This window comes from Suricata suricatta, chromosome 13 (assembly GCF_006229205.1).
Source record: "Suricata suricatta isolate VVHF042 chromosome 13, meerkat_22Aug2017_6uvM2_HiC, whole genome shotgun sequence".
Taxonomy (NCBI): Eukaryota; Metazoa; Chordata; class Mammalia; order Carnivora; family Herpestidae; genus Suricata; species Suricata suricatta.
The window spans coordinates 2527447-2542889 of record NC_043712.1 but is presented as its reverse complement, the minus strand read 5'-3'; the positions used below and the strand labels follow the sequence as shown (position 1 = coordinate 2542889).

The 15443-nt window shown below is 66.3% G+C and overlaps 1 protein-coding gene across 6 annotated transcripts in view; it reads right to left on the bottom strand.

Annotated features, from left to right (window-relative positions):
- Nucleotides 1-110: 110 nt before the first annotated feature.
- RXRA (retinoid X receptor alpha) overlaps nt 111-15443 on the bottom strand; it is a 69974-nt gene continuing 54641 nt past the window's right edge. For 5 of the 6 annotated variants that reach the window (XM_029921151.1, XM_029921154.1, XM_029921153.1 and 2 more), the window contains exons 4-9: nt 11996-12165; nt 9598-9727; nt 7970-8102; nt 6708-6799; nt 4995-5100; nt 112-3411 (exon numbers count right to left, since the gene is read on the bottom strand). In XM_029921151.1, coding sequence (XP_029777011.1) covers nt 3264-3411; nt 4995-5100; nt 6708-6799; nt 7970-8102; nt 9598-9727; nt 11996-12165 — 779 coding nt within the window. In that variant the 3' untranslated portion in view covers nt 112-3263. Of the gene's footprint in view, nt 3412-4994; nt 5101-6707; nt 6800-7969; nt 8103-9597; nt 9728-11995; nt 12166-15443 lie in introns of all 6 variants that reach the window. The other variant, XR_003902197.1, reaches the window with a different exon arrangement.

Below are 15443 nucleotides of genomic sequence, written 5' to 3'. Positions count from 1 at the left end.
GAGGGACCCCCACCGCGGACGCCGGAGGCCCCGCCCGCCCCCCACGCGCCCCGCCTCCAGGCCCACGACGCCGGCCGCCCCCGCCCGGACAAACGAGAACGGGACGGGGACGGATTTTTAAACGCTCATATTTTGTTTCTCCTCTCAGTTTCTGTTTCCTTCCACGTTCCGACGCCGCTGTTGGTCCGCGCCCGGCGGCGGCGTTCGGAGAACCACCGCGCGGGGAAGGGGGTCCACAGTCCACCAGAGTCTCGGGGAGGCCGGCTGGCCAGGCTCCGAAGGCCTCTCGGAAGGGGAGGAAAGCCCTTGACCTTCCCGGGCCGCCCCTGCCCGAGGGGGACGTCTGCGCGGTTCCACCAAGGCCTGAGCGCCACGTCCGATGCGTCACTGAGGACGCGCCCTCCTCGTGTCTAGAAGCAGAAACAAAACAAGTCCCACCCCCCCCATCCTCCAAGTATACATGAGGGATAAAATTACATTTGTACAAAAATAGATTTTTTTTTTTTTTACCTTTCCCGATGCTTTAGACATTTTATCTCTGTCCACACGTGTCTCCCTCTCGAAAGCGCTAGCTCCGCCTCCCTGCTAAGGCATGGCTACGGACCGGGGACCCGGGAGCTGCACGCTCCGAAGCATCTTAAAATAGATGCACTCCTTGCCCGGAGATATTCATTCGAACCCGGATTTCACCAAAGGAGGGTCCTCATTACTTGCTTACATGAAGCAAACGTGCAGGAAAACGGGAGAAGGGGAAAGTCTGGACTAAAAATGAAAACAAAACGTTGGTGGCGCCACGCTTCTCCGTGCGGCGCAGACACTTCACACCACACCCCTGCGTGGCGGGGACAGGCCGTGTGCCCCAACTCCGTGATGGGGACGACATCAGCTGGGTACCCGCTGGCGGTGCGTCTGGGGCCCGGGAGCCCCGCAGAGGAGGGAGCTCCCACGCTTGGAAGGCCGAGGTCGTGCGGCCACCTTCCCCCAGAGACCGTTTCCAGAGGACAGGGGGGGCTGGCTTCCAAGGAGACGCTGGACGTGGGGGGCAAGCCGGAGCCTGGCCTTGCGGACACCTGCCAGACGCGGGATGTGGTCATCTGGGGTCCGCTGCGGTGGGGGCCCCGTCCGGATGTCAGAGCGGGGCACTGGGTCGGCGGAGCAAGGGCCCCGGGCCCTCGCAGCGTCCAGCCCGGCCGAGAGGGAGACGGGCGAGAGGTGGCTAACGAGCTGATGTTAGTGCTATCTTTAGAAAATTAAAGATTGTCCCACCAAAATAATAATAATAATAATAATAATTACAAAAAAATCACCTTAATTGAACCAGATTGGTAATACTACTGACGGTCTGGTTAAATAAAAATCCTACCTCTCTACTGAGCAATGTGCCGTCTCCCCACTACAACCTCCTCAAACGGCACGGGATGGATGCCAAGGACAGTAGACAGATGAAGAGAGGGCAGCCCCAGGTCCTGGGACGCTGTGCCTGCAGGCCGTGGGGGGCGGGGGGGCGGAGGGGTGGGCAAGGCAGTAGCCTGGGGGCCTCAGTGCTTTACGGACTAGCAGAGGGGCCCTCGAGGGGCGTGATGGTGACAGTCTGGGTAAGAGGGGAGGGCCCCCCAGGGGAGCGTGAAGGGACGGGGTGGGAATGACAGGATGCAGGAGCCACCAGGGGTGCTGGGTGCCCGGCAGTCCGCCATTTCCACAACCAGGGGGACCCTGAGAGGGAGTCCCCAAGAATGCCTGCATCACTGCTTGTCACAACTGTGCCCCTGAAGGCTGCCGAGACTTTGGGGAGCGCCTGGGAGCTGGGCAGGCCTCAGCACACCCCGCCTCTGCCGGCCACCCTCCAGGGGACACCTCCCCACGTGATGAGCGGGTGGGCGGTGGATAAAGGGGGGTTTTGTGCCGCCTCAGAGCCTCTGCTGGGAGCCTCACCTTCCAGCTGGGCCGGGGACTCTGGAAGGCAAAGACCACCACCGACCTCCCCAAAGAGGCCTGGAGACCTCTCCCCACCCTACCCCCCCGGGGCACCCCTGCGCCCCCCACCCAGAGCTACAGAGCATCCCCTCGAGGGCCAAAACAACAGGAGAGACGGCATCCCCTCACCCCTGCAAATCCCTGCTCAGGCCCCAACCGGTGACCAACGCCGGGTTCGCGGAGTATGAGGCGTGAGAAGGAAGGTACTCAGACCAAAGGGAGAGCTTAGAGTGCAAAGGAAGCTGGTCCCCCCTGAGAGAGGCCGCACCCCCGGCACCCGGCCTCACCCCTGCCGGGTCAGCCGAGATGCCACCGAAGCAGGTGCTGGGCTGGACCAGGGAGCCATCAACCAGAGCAGGGGTTTGATGGAGTCCCACACAAGGCTGTCGCCCAGACAGGACAGCAGGCGGGCTGGCTGTCCCCGAGGGGCATCCAGCCGCAGGCCCGAGGATGCTGGTGCGCCCCGGTCCCCAGTTCCACGAGGCTCCTACACGGAACAGCCAGCCGGCAAAGGGGGCCTCTCTACCAGCAGCTCCAGCAAGCAGCCCCGCCGGCCCCTTCCCGCCGGGCCTCAGTGCCCACAGGCCCCTCTGGCTCTCCATGCCCCTCACCCCGCCGTGGGCCTCCCCGGCAGCCTCCTCAGCCCGCGAGGTCAGCTGAGTCACCCCAGCACGGCCTGGGACTAAGGCAGGCCGGAAAGCGCAGGCTGAAACAGAAGACCAAACTGAGGCCGGCCACGCGCTGGGTCTGGTGACCCTGGGGCAGACGGGGCTGTGCGAGGGAAGTTGAGACCAGGGTGATGCAAAGAGAAAACCAAGGTGGGGGGTAGGTGACCTTGAGGTGGCTCCAGAGCCCTGCACGGAGGTTGGCTCGGGGGCAGAACTGCAAGTCATCTTTGGAAAAGGGGCTGCTCGCCCCTCGATGGGAGGGGAGGGAAGCCTGCTGCCCCAGAGCCCCTCTCGTCTGCCCGGGGGTGGGGGGCGGTGCAGGTGGGGTCCTTTGCGCCCCGCCAGATGCTGGGCGGGGTGCGCTGGCCAGGGCACCTGCCAGGTGGCCAAGGGGGTCACTCCCAACAAGAGGATGTTCCAAACCCCAGCGGCTGCTCCAGCTCCAGGGCGGGGCCGGCGACCAGCTGAGCGGCACTGAACGTGAGGAGGCATCAAGGACCCTGGGGCTTTGCTGCTGCGCCCCCACCTCCCAGCGGGCCAGGCGGGGAGGGGCGGGGAGGGGCTCGGTGGAGAAGAGCAGCTGGTGGCCGGGCGGGCAGGCAGGCAGGCGGGAGGACGGGCCTAAGTCATTTGGTGAGGGGCTTCCAGCATCTCCATGAGGAAGGTGTCGATGGGCGTGTCCCCGATGAGCTTGAAGAAGAAGAGATGTTCCAGGCACTTGAGGCCGATGGAGCGCAGGGCGGGCAGGCGCAGGAGCAGCTTCGCGAACCTGTGGGCGGGCCATGGGAGAGGAGGCAGGCGGCACCGGCCCCCCCTCCCCGTGCTGGTGCTGGTGGGTGGTCCTCCCCCCCAGCACTGGTGGGCGCCCAGCAGCCTCCTGGGGACAGGACCAGGTCCTGAAGCTGCAGCAGCAGCAGTGCCTGCCTGTGCGGAGCCCCAGGGGGAGGCGGGGCGGCTCCGCAAGCCGGGGCCTGGGGGTGGGAGCAGGCAGGGTGGACACAAGGACCCGAAAGCAGATCCATGGAATAGAGACCTGGGATGAAGGGGCAGGGCAAGACAGCGGCTGAGCTGGCACAGGCTGAGGAGGGCATTATGGGAAAGCTAATATATGTGGGCTTTCTTCAAGGGCAATAAGGAGCCACAGCAGGATTTTAGGCCAGGGAGAGAGCTACAAAAATGGAACTGAGTACCAGCAGCACCTCTGGCTACAGTGGGGAGGCCCGGGGGCGGGGGGCGGTTCCTGGGCCAGGCAGCAGGGCTGTGCGCAAGCAAGCCTCACCCCACAAAGCACCGACATCCTGGGTGCCCCATGCCAATGCCCACCCCTCCCCCAGAAATAGCCCTACTGGAGCTGAGCCAGAGGCATGATCCCCAGGCCCTCCCCAGCCCCTGGGGGGGGGCGCAGACTGACTTGGGGTGGGAAGGGGGGAAGGCTGGGGCTCTTGCAGGAGGGACACCAGGCCAGGCTGCTCTGCCACCAAGGACAGGGCCCTGTCCCCTCCAGGGATGTCCACAGCTGCCCCCCTCCCAGCAACCTCACGGGCCCTCGAGGGGCTGCCTGGCCTCATTCACTAATCTCAGTGTCTGTATTTCAGGGGACAAAGCCCTGGGGTTGGCTGCCGTACAACCCACGTCTTAAAGGCAAAAACGCAGCAGAGAGGCTGGAGCGGGGCCAGAGAAAGCGGTTTTCTGCTGAGCTGGCTAGATGGGCCGCGGCCGGGCGCCAGGAAAAACAGGCCTGCCCTCCATCCTCCTCGGGAAGTTCCACTTTAAACCGAACCAGATGAGGCTGGGACGGAGCGGGACACAGTCAAGTGCGCGGGCAGAGGGAGGTCTGGGATCGGGCTGGGGGGGCACACGCCCTCCCAGGAGACGCCCTTTCGGAGGGAGAGGCTACAGCAGGGCGACAGACACAAGAGCACCCGCCACCCTCTGCGCGTCTGGCACTGTGGACCCAGGAACGAGGCCCCAGCCCTTCCGGCGTCCCCGGTCAGGTAGGAGACAAACTGCACACGTTTACAAAGCACCCACTGTGTGCTGGCATCCGTCCCTCTGGGGGTTAGCACCCAAAGGCCCTGCCTGTAGGCGTGCCCTTCAGGAGCGGAGGAGACCACTGGCTTCATTTTCATACCCCGCAAAGACTGGCACCTGCTGCACGCCGACCCGTCTCTGGCGGGTTACAGGGGTGCGCCAGGCATCCGTGCGGGGCTCAGACAGCGCCCATCCCGCCGGCCACGCAGCTTCCCAGAGGGAGGAGGCCCTGAACCCCCGTGGGGGGATGGGCAGAGCTCACCTTCCAGGCTCCTGGGGGCGGGGCGGGGCCGAGGGGCGGGGCCGAGGGGCGGGGCTCACCTTCCCGGCTGCTCGGGGTACTTGTGTTTGCAGTAAGCTTCCAGGGACGCGTAGACCTTCTCCCGCAGCGCCTCCACCTCCGCCGGGTTCGAGAGCCCCTTGGAGTCTGCAGGGCAAAGGGGCCGTGCAGGTCAGAGGCTTCGCCCAGGAAGCTGCACGGGGCACCTGGGCACTCAGGCTAGCTCCTCCCTCGGACGAGGCTCTGCCCCCCACCCCCAACAAGGCCACCTAGGGCTCGAGGCCAGACTTGTCATCACTTGCAGGCTACGTGACCTCGGGCCCATTCCTGGGCTTCCCAACACAGCTTCCCCATCTGAGGGGTCAAAGGCAATGGACCGCCCCTCCCCTCCCCTGGTTACCATGGCAACCAGGCTGATGCCCAGCCCTGCTGCCCTTGGGACTCAGTTCCTTTGAGGTGGATGAAAGCTCAGAACCTCTGCCCCAGAAAGGCTGCGCAGGAGACTGGGGAGGGGCCTAGAGTCACCCTGAGTCCTGGGACCTGGGTCTGGAAGGGGCTCCACAGCCAGCAAAGCCTGCAGGGCTGGGTGGGGGGAGCTAAGCGGCAAAGGACGTGCCAGGGCTCAGCTGGGTGAGTGTCATGGCGCTTCCGGACCCAGCCAGAGCCCACGGTGCCTGGCGCTTCGTCCAGCATCATCTCTGCCCCCTCGTCTCCCAGGGCTTCCCAACACCCAACAAGCCGGCATCAGACCAGCTCGCCTCTGCAGAGCAGCCTCCGCTTGCTGGAACCACACTAGGGGCTCGTTGGGCCCTGGGTCTGGTCCCAGCGCAGTGAGGTCCATCCTGATGGCCTGGAGGGTGGAGCCTGCAGCCCACCACCTTCCACCTGCTGCCATGTGAAGCCGCTGCAGCCCCAGACCAGGAGAGGGGTGGGGGCTCCCGCCAGCAGGGTGTCAGCAGTCCGACAACCCAGCAGGCCTGCGCAAATGCACCAGGAAGCCTGGGGTCCTGGGTAATTTGGGACCGTGCCTGGCTTCCCCGTAGCTCAACAGCCCGAGGCCCTGAGGAGTCCCCAGCTCCGGCCACCTCCTTCCCGTCCCCAGCAGCCCTGCACACAGGCCTCCTACAGTGAAGGCCAGGCCACGCACCACTGGAACGGGGACCCCGCCCGGGCAGGGCTAGGATGTGGAGCCCGGCTGCCCACGCTGGCAGGACCCCCGGCTTGGATCATAAAGCCGGGGGATGAAATGCCCTGAGAATTGGGCGCACCCCCCAAGCAGACATTCAGGGGATCCACAGCCGGATCTCTCGGCACTGGAGCGGACAGAAGGCAGGAGGACAGAGCCGGCTACCCTACCCCAACCCCCTGCCCCTGTCTTTGCCAGGGCCCGGTCAGCTCGCCCTAGATGCCCGCAGCAGCCCCAAACCCGCCCCTCCGCGTCCCCTAGCCGACCGTCCCCGCCCCAGAACCTCCCTCCTACAAGTTCACGGCGACACCTGGGCCTCTTCTGGTGCCCGGGACTCTGGCGAGCGGCGCACTGTGGACGCGGTGTCCACGGGTCAGCCACAGACCTCGCCAGACCACAGAGGAGCAGGAGCCACTGAGCGCCACTGCACACAGAGGCCACCACGTCCTCATGCTCCCGAGAGCCGCAAGGAGGCGGGATGGCTGCCCCTCCCGAGGAGGACCTCACAGCGCAGCCAAGGCCGCCGAGGGCCCGGGGCGGGCGGCGGGGCGCGCCAGGACGGCCGTACCAGGGTTGAAGAGGACAATGGCGCGCAGGCAGCCCAGCTCCGTCTTGTCCATCTGCATGTCCCGCATCTTGGACACGAGCTCCGTCAGCACCCTGCGGAGAAGGACAGGCACTCAGAGTCAGGCCGCGCCCTCGCCGGGGACCCCATAGGATGAGCGCCCAGGACTCGCCCGGGGGGACAGGCCGTGGACGCGGCGCACAGCGGAGAATGGCCAGGCCACACTGGGGTGCGGCCCCTGCAGGCAGTGGGGTGCTGGGTCCCGGCCTGTCTGCAGCACCCCACCTGCTCATGGGCCCCCAGAACTCGACGGCCACGCCCATGAAGTGCCAGTGGTTGGCAAGGCTGGGCCGCAGGGGGCCAGGGATGGCAGCCTGGGAAGCGCCTGGAGGGTCATCCTGAGAAGCCGGGAGCCCCCCAGGGTCTGCGGGCCGGAGAAGGGAAAGATTCCGGGGAGCCTCGGGGACAAAGTGGGAGGGGACCGGCGCCCACTCGCCCCACCGCTTGTGCGGCAAGCAGAGGGGCCCTGAGGCCGCGGTCACCCATGCCATTCACTTGGAGGGCGAGGGGGAGGTGCACCCTCGAGTGCTGCTCTGGGCCCACTCGGGGCACAGCGCCACGCCTCTGTCCTTGTCACGTCTCTGGCAGCTGCGCCACAGAACTGGCAGCTGGGTGCGTGTTTGGGGCTGCGTTTCTAAAGGAAAGCAAATCCCAGCAGGCTATCGTGTCTAATGGAGGCCTCTGTGGACAGGACGTGCTGCACCCCACGGCACCTTGTTCATCAACAAGGCTGCCCCCCTGCGTGCTGAGGAGCGCAGGGGTGTGGGGAGGCGAGGCAGAACACTCGGGCTCCGATGTATCAACACCGCAGCAGCTGCTGCACGGCACTAACTCCTCCTTTTTAGCAAGTGCGGTGCTCCTTCCCCAGTGCAGGGAGGGCGCCGGGGCCCAGTCGGTTAAGCGTCGGCTCAGGTCGTGATCTCACAGTTCATGGGTTCAAGCCCCCCCGTGTCCGGCTCTGTGCTGACAGCTCAGAGCCTGGAGCTGCTTCGGATTTTGTGTCCCCCCCCCTCTGCCCCTCCCCCTGCTCGTGCTCTGTTTCTCAAAAATAAATAAAACATTTAAAAAAACCTTTTAATCGAATAAAGAGAGCCAGGAGGAAATGAACCAAGCTGCGGGCGCCCCCGGCTGACGGACTTTCGGAGACGCGAGCCCATGTCCCTGCACGTCCCCTTCCACCTGAAACCCGCCTGAACGGAACCCACCTGTCAAAGATGGCGCCCACGCCGGCGCTGTGGGCGCTGTTCCGGTGGACGTGCAGCCCGGTGGCCAGCAGGATCCCGTCCCTCACGGCGACGGACCGGTGGGAGAAGGAGGCGATGAGCAGCTCGTTCCAGCCTGGACGGAGGAGGGCGCAGGGTCACGTGGCTGCGTCCAGGCCCCAGGGGCAGCCCTCCCCCGACAGGCCGCCATCCAGAGGCAGCGGCGCTCTCACAGGACCAACCCAAAGTGGGCTCTGGGGAACCCCTAAGGATCGGGCCACAGAAACAAGCTTCCCGAGCACCTATGTTTGGGAAATGCCTTTCTTCTACAGTGCAAACCGCGGCCATAAAGGCCCTGAGAAGTCCTGCACAGAGCACCCTCTCTGGTTCTGTTTAATGCAGGTGCTCCAAACTCATGTGCCTGGGGAAGGCTCTTCCCACAAGTGCAGGGTGCGCAGGCCGCGGAGGATGTGGGGGGCTCTCTCCGGGGGTGACCCCAGGGCAGCCTGGTCCCAGCAGCAAACTCTCGGGTTACTGTGTGCCATGTGGGGCACGGAGCCATAATCGTCAAACTGAAATGAGGCGTGTCAGAGCCTCAGGCAAACCGGACACACCCTCCACAGGAGGTCCCAGCGCAGCCACCAGAACAGGCATCACGGGTTAAGAAAAGGTATGGGAGGGAAAGTTGAAATAGAAATAATTTCTGTGCTTGGTTCTCAAGGACTCCCGTGGAGTGGGAGGCCCCGGCCTCTTCCCCCAAGGACAGCGAAGGGCACAGCCACCCTCCCAAGGGCTCGGAAGGCCCCGGGCCTGGGGCAGATGGGATCACGCAGACCATCCTGTTCAACACTGACTACGATCCTATAAAACCAGGAGTAGCCCCGTTTTACAGAAGGGGACACTGAGGCCCGGGCCTCTGCCGCCCCCGGTCCCTGTCCCCTTCCACCAATGGCTCTGGGTGTTGGGCTTTACATCCCCGCCAGAGTGTAAGCTCTTCCAGGAGGAGCCCCTCCCCTCCCACCAGGCCCACCAGGCAGGGGGCAGAGTGGCTGAGCCCCAAGAGCATCTGTCCTCCCCCGCTGGCCCCATCCCCACGGCTGCGGGATCACTCGGCAGCCCCTCTGCTCTCCCTGCGGCCCCCACCCCCACCCCTGGGCCCAGCACGTGCAGGTGGCCCGGCGGGCGGGGGGCTCCCTGCCGGCACCCTCTGCACGAAGGCCCAGCACACCTGCCCCCCGACCCCGACCCTGCGGGCCCTCCGGCAAGAACCTGCGCTGAGGACCCCAGTCTCACGGCACAAACCGGTTTCCACTGGCACGTGTGTCACGTGTCGGGAAATGGCCTGGGCAGAACCCCAGTGCTGCCGCCGCCCTGGCGTCCCCGCAACCCCCACCTGGAGAGGGGCTGCGGCCTCGCTGTGGGGCCGGGCGCTGGCTGCCCTCCCCCCCTGCTCCGGAGGGTCCCAGGCGGCCCTTTGGAGACCGGAATCCAACAGCTCCTCGTGGGGGACAGAGCCAGGCAGGCAGGCGCAGGGGCCCCACACTGTGGGAGGAAGGGGTTTCCCAGGGTCGGGCCCACCCATGGGGCCCCAAGGCCCCTGCCCTGCGGCCCCAGCCGGGCCGGCCACTCACCCGCCCGCAGCAGGATGACCTGGTCGTCCAGGGGCAGCTCCGAGAAGTGCGGGATACGCTTGGCCCACTCGACCAGGGTGAAGAGCTGCCTGTCCGCTGCCTGGCAGATGTTGGTGACGGGGTCGTTGGGCTGGGGGGGGGCACACAGTGAGCACCCTGTGCCGGGAACAAGGCCCAGGCCAGGCCCCCCGCCCCCATGCTGCACCTGCCCTGGGCAGGCCACGTCACGCCCCCGTTTGCAGGCATGCTGGAGTTAGGGGTTTTGAGGTGGGAGGCGACTCTGGATAACGGGTGGGCCCAGTGTCATCACCGGCAAGGGTCAGAGATAGGAGCAGGGAGCGGGAGAGACGCCGCCGGCCGCACGCCGGGGCCAGGGAGGAGCCGAGCCGAGGGGGCGGCGCCAGGACCCGGAAGGGCAAGAGGGCGTCTTGCCCAGCGGGACCCGGCGCTGCGCACACCGCGACTCCAGTCGCTGACCCTGATTCGGGACTGCGAACCTCCAGGACCCTGAGATGCTAAAAACGCTGCTGCTGTAAGCCCTCAGTGGGGGACGGGTGGGCCTGTGGCACGGCCAGGGAGAGACGCGGGCATGGACGCTGGGGCTGGGGGTTGGGGGGGGCGGTACTGGCCCCTCCGGGCCATTCTTCCTTTCAGGCGTGGAGATGGTACACAGATGGGGGCATCAGAGACCCTTCTGGAAAGCTCTAGCCTGAGGGGGACTCTGCTCTCATTCTCACAGATGAGGAAACGCAAGCAGGCCCCCAGCTCCTGGCGGGCGGACTCTGGGGTCCTGAGCCAGGGGAGGGCCGGCACCCACGCGGAGCAGAAGCCCCCACTCCAGGAGCCACCAGGGCTGGCAAGGACAGCCACCTGCCCTGAAGGGCGGGTGTGGCCTCAGCGCCCAGGGGCCTGCGGGAGGGGCCTGCTCAGGGCTCACACAGGAAGCCAGGTGACAAATGGCTACGGAAGCCACCAGATTGGAAGAGGCTGGGGTAAGCAGAGGAGGAAGGCAGCAGAAACGGGGGTCAGCTGGGGCTCACGGGGCCTCCGGACCGAGGTGCCGGCCCCCAGAGCACCCCTACACTTGCCCTCACCCTGAAGTCCCTCTGCTGCCCGGGGCTGGCCTGTGGGGGGAGGGGTGCTCCCTCCTGCCCTCGCTGCAGCAGGTTCTGCGCTGACCAGAAGCCGGGGACTCTGCTCGGGGCACACGTGTCCCCACGCAGCAGCCCCGTCATCCACACTGGCGCTGAGGCTGGTCTGCACGGGGTCCCAGCTCATGGGGGTGACACACCCAGTGGCTGGCCGTGTCAGAGGACACCCCTGCCCAGCTCTGTGCCTCCAGCCCAGTCAGGTGGAGAGGGGCCCGGGGAGACCGTGCGGAGAGGGGGAACATGGAGGAGCCCCAAAACTCCCCAATGCAGCCCAGGGAACCAGCCCCCTGGAGCCCACGAGGGGTCCAGAGCAGCCCCTGTGCCACTCCCAGACGGTGGCCTCTGCAGCTGGCCCAGGGCTTGAGAGGGGCCCGCCACCGCTCCTGAGCGGGCTGCCCTCCTGCGCAGGGGAGAGACGCGGGCATGGACGTCTGCCGTCTGAGGGCTGGGGCCTCGCGAGCTGTCCCCGGAGGGGCCCCAGCCAGCGCAGAGGCGGCTGCAGCCAGGTCAGACCCGGGAAGGCGGGCTCGTGCCCCCGGCTCGGCCGGCACTCTGCGTGGCTGGCACCTCCTGAGAGCAGTGGAAGTGATTTTTCCTAATGACGTCCTTACTTGGCAGAAGAAAAGCGGGCACCCTTTGTCTCCCAATTTCTGTTCTGGGCTTTCTGTTCAGCTGTGCCACCCTGGAAGCTGGCCGCCCCGGGACGCTCGGAGCCGGGCTGAGGGCCGCACAGGCAGGCGGGGACACTCAGAGCCGGGCTGAGGGCCGCACAGGCAGGCGGGGACGCTCGGAGCCGGGCTGAGGGCTGCACAGGCAGGCGGGGACGCTGGCCGGGGCTGGGCGGGGAGGAGCAGCTCAGAGGCCACCCCCAGCCTCGTGGCGGGGAGACTTGACCTACCACAGCCCCCACGGCTGACTGCCGCGTGCCAGGGGCCGTGAAGGACGGCCACGGGGGAAAGGGCCCCTGGAGAAGAGACCCCTTAGCCGACACAGAAGCGTGGGGAGGAAGCAAGGCGTCCAGCACAGCGAGGGCCACTGTGAGCCGCAGGGCTCTGACCCCACGGGGACGGGGGTGGGGGGCACAGGTGCAGCAGATTCAGGACCCCTGACACCCAGCCGAGCCCTGGCCGCAGGCCGCGTGGAGCAGGACAGCACGGCCCTGTGACGCTCAGTACGGGCCGGCGGTCCCCAGGCAATGCAGGCCCCCAGCCCCAGGGGGAGGCCGCATGGGCAGGGGTGGCGCTCACCGAGTTGGGGTTCAGCCCCATGTTCGCATCCACGTACGTCTCAGTCTTGGGCTCGACGGCCAGCTCTGCTTCCAGAATCTTCTCCACCGGCATGTCCTCGTTGGCGCTGCTGGTGGACTCCACCTCGTTCTCGTTCCGGTCCTTGCCCCGCTGCCGCTCCTCCTGCACGGCTGCAGGGTGGGGGGGGGGCGGAGGGGGGGGGTCAGCCCACGGCTCCCTGGGCAGCACCCCCCACCAGGGCCAAGCCGAGCCAGCGCGCCCACCAGGGCCAGTGAGGGCCAGCCCACGGCCCGCTCTCTGCCTCGCAGCGGCTCTGCACACACAGCGCACCCGCCTCTCATGACTGCATTCAGCCAATGTCCACATGGGACCCGGCAGGGCCCGGCTTACACAGGCCGGGGCACACGGGGCCCGGCTCTCACGGAGCCGATGGATGGTCCGGCAGGGAGCCTAACATGCAGTGAGAAGGGTTCCAATGGACTGTGGACTCAGACAAAGCCAGGAAGGCTTCCCGGAAGAAGTGGCAAGAAAAGTAAAGAGGCAGGAAAGACCAGGTAATAGTTCAGTTCTAGGAGAGATACTCCTGATAATGGACATTGCGGCTGGAGAGCCGTGAAGGGGTACAGCTGGGAACGGGAGCACATTCCCGACGTGCCCCAGGAAAGGGACAGGATAAGACACAGATCCCCAAGTCCCCTCCAGCTGCAGGGGGGCCCAGGGGAGACAGGGGAGCTGGACAACAGCCCCAAGCATCAGCCCGGTGGGGGAGGGGTGGGCAGGGCGTGGCCCAGTCCCTGGGATTCCAGGCAGAGAAGCCGATGGACGGAGGCAGACAGGGGCGTATGCACTTGCACACGGCCCCAGGGAGACCCACGTGGACAGAAGGGAGGGTGCCAGGGCGCCCTGCGCATGGGTGTTTACAGACCTCATACTTGAGTGCATGCAGCTCAGGGGCCGGGACCCAGGGATCAGGCTGTGGACCCACCCGGAGCCCCACGAGCACCCGGACGGCTCCCGGGGCTGCGGCAGTCACCTGCTGACACCCACCTCCACCCCCTCCTCTCTGGTGGGAGAAGCAAGGGCCTTGGACTGGGGAAGACGAGTCAGCTGTGGGGAGAAATCACAGCCCACACCACAGCCTGTCTACACGGCACTGCTTCAGCCTGAGCCACCAGCCGTGTTGGGGATGCCCAGATACTGTCACAGCAGCCTCCCCCAAGCCCACCCAAGCCCACCCTCTGGTGGGCCCCCTCCACCAGGCCCCTGGGGTGGCCACGGCCTCCTCAGGGCTGGGTCCTCAGGCCCCCCCCCCCCGCCCCCGGCCAAGGCCCTCGGCTTCCCCGAGGCCCCATCACAGAGGGGGAGCTTGGTGAGGGGACCTCCGGAGTCTATCACTGAGACCACTGTCCCAGGCCCGTCTATGCTGGGAAGAAGGGCCTAGAAACGGCCCCTCCCCCTTGCTGCAGAGCCCAGAGGCCTCAGAGAGCCAGCCCCACCTCCAGGGCCCCAAGCAAACCCAGAGGGCTCCCAGGAAGAGGCAGAATCCCCTGGGCTGGGAGAGCCTCACACGCCAGGCCCAGGTCCCCCACAGCACCCCAAGTTGTACAGGGAGCTCACTCCCTGACTGGAGGCCACAAGGCTTCAAGACCCGGGCTGGTGCTGGCGGCAGTGGTCCCTGGGAGGCAGCCCCTCAGAGCCCCCACAACTGCACCCAGCAGACCTCACGGGCCCCCCAGAACGTTCACCTGGACAAATAAATGTCCAGACCTCCCGACTCGGGCTCAGGCCACGTGGGTTCCGGGGCCCGGACCCCTGCCCTCGTCCCACTCCTGGGACCCGGACCCCCCCTATCCTGCTCCTGCATCCCGGGAGCCAGAATCCCACCCCCATCCCACTCCCGCGTGCCAGACCCCCGCCATCCCACTCCTGGATCGCACCCCAAGCTGCCACACCACAGACCCTGGCAGACGGCCAGCTCCTGGGGGGGCGTAGGCAGAGCATGAGGATAAAATATGGTGACGTGTGTGCAGGGAGCCGAACCTGCAGCCCCGGGTCACACCCCTGCACAGGAGCCAGCTGAGGTCAGCTGACTCCAACCGCTGCTGGCCCTCTGGCCCGCTGCCCAGTTCCGGCCAGTCCTGGACATGGGGGCTCAGCCATCTGCTGAGGATGCCAGCCAGATGCTGGGGCCCCTCCCCCTCCACCGGGCCTTTCCTTGTGCCATCGGGGTCTCCCTCTCCCCAGTTCTGACCCGTCCCAGATTCACATCCCCAAAGCCAGCTCAGAGCCCCAGCCCTGCAGAGCCTCAGCCTGGCACCCTGCCCTCATGCCCTCACACTCTCAAAAAACTGCGTTCAGTGCCCCTTTCCTGGTCCAATGTCCTGGGGCAGGGCCTTCTGGAGAGCAGAAGGTGCAGCCCATCCAGGGCCTTCCTGAGTCTACATCCCCCTGGTCTCAAACAGGCTCATTCTCCCCTCTAGGACACAGAGCACATGCACACAAACACACACACACACACACACACACACACACACACACACACACGTGCTCTGTGCATGTGTATGCATGTGTGTGCGTGTAGAGTCGCTCTCGAGTACAGACCCCTCATCAGTCCTGGATTGAGTTCTGAAAGAAGCAGGGATGTGTCCTCTGAGCTAGAGAGCCCCTCCAGCAGGACACCCCCTCTTGGGGCCTCAGTGGCTCCGGCTGAAGGAGGGGTGTCCCGCCAGGACTTCTGGTGACGGTCAGGCCTACCTGTCTCTGTGCTGAAAACAGCGGGGGGGAGCAGGCTGGGCGCTGCTCCCACCGCCTCCCCCTCCTGACTTCCTGCACAGCCCCCAGGGCCTGGAGGGGTGGCAGTGGCCACAGCGGTGGGTCGGGGTGGCCAGTGACCTGTGCCGCTCCCTGACCCCTGCGTCAGCATCTCCCCTGATGCCGGGGTCCCCACGCTTGCTGGGTGCAGAGTCCCCCTCTCAGGCGCCTGTCTGGCTGCTGGGGGAGGCCAGCCTCCCAGGTGTCCCTGAGCGCCCCCAGGGCAGGGAGGGGGGTGGCGGGGAGTGAGGCCCTGTGCTCACAGACGCCTCCTGCCTGAGGCTTCCCGGAGCCGGCGGAACGGCGGAACGTAAGTCAAACACGACTGCCTCTAAAAGGTGATTGAGCAAAACATAAATCCCCGGGCTCCTCCGGCCCCTCCGCCGTCTATAAATAAACCCATTATAACGACGCCGCTCGGAGCTGCCAGCCCTCCCCGGCTTCAAAGCGCTCCGCGAGGCATTGGCTAATTAACTGGCGCACCCCCGCGGAGGAGGCAGGTGCTGGGGACCCCCATCCGCCCCGGGCACTGCCCCCACACTCGGGCCACCCCGTCTGCCCCACCCGTGCAGCGGGAGGGCCTCATGTGGGAAGCATGGGAGCGGCAGGGGCGGGGACGGAGGTGGGAGCACCTTGC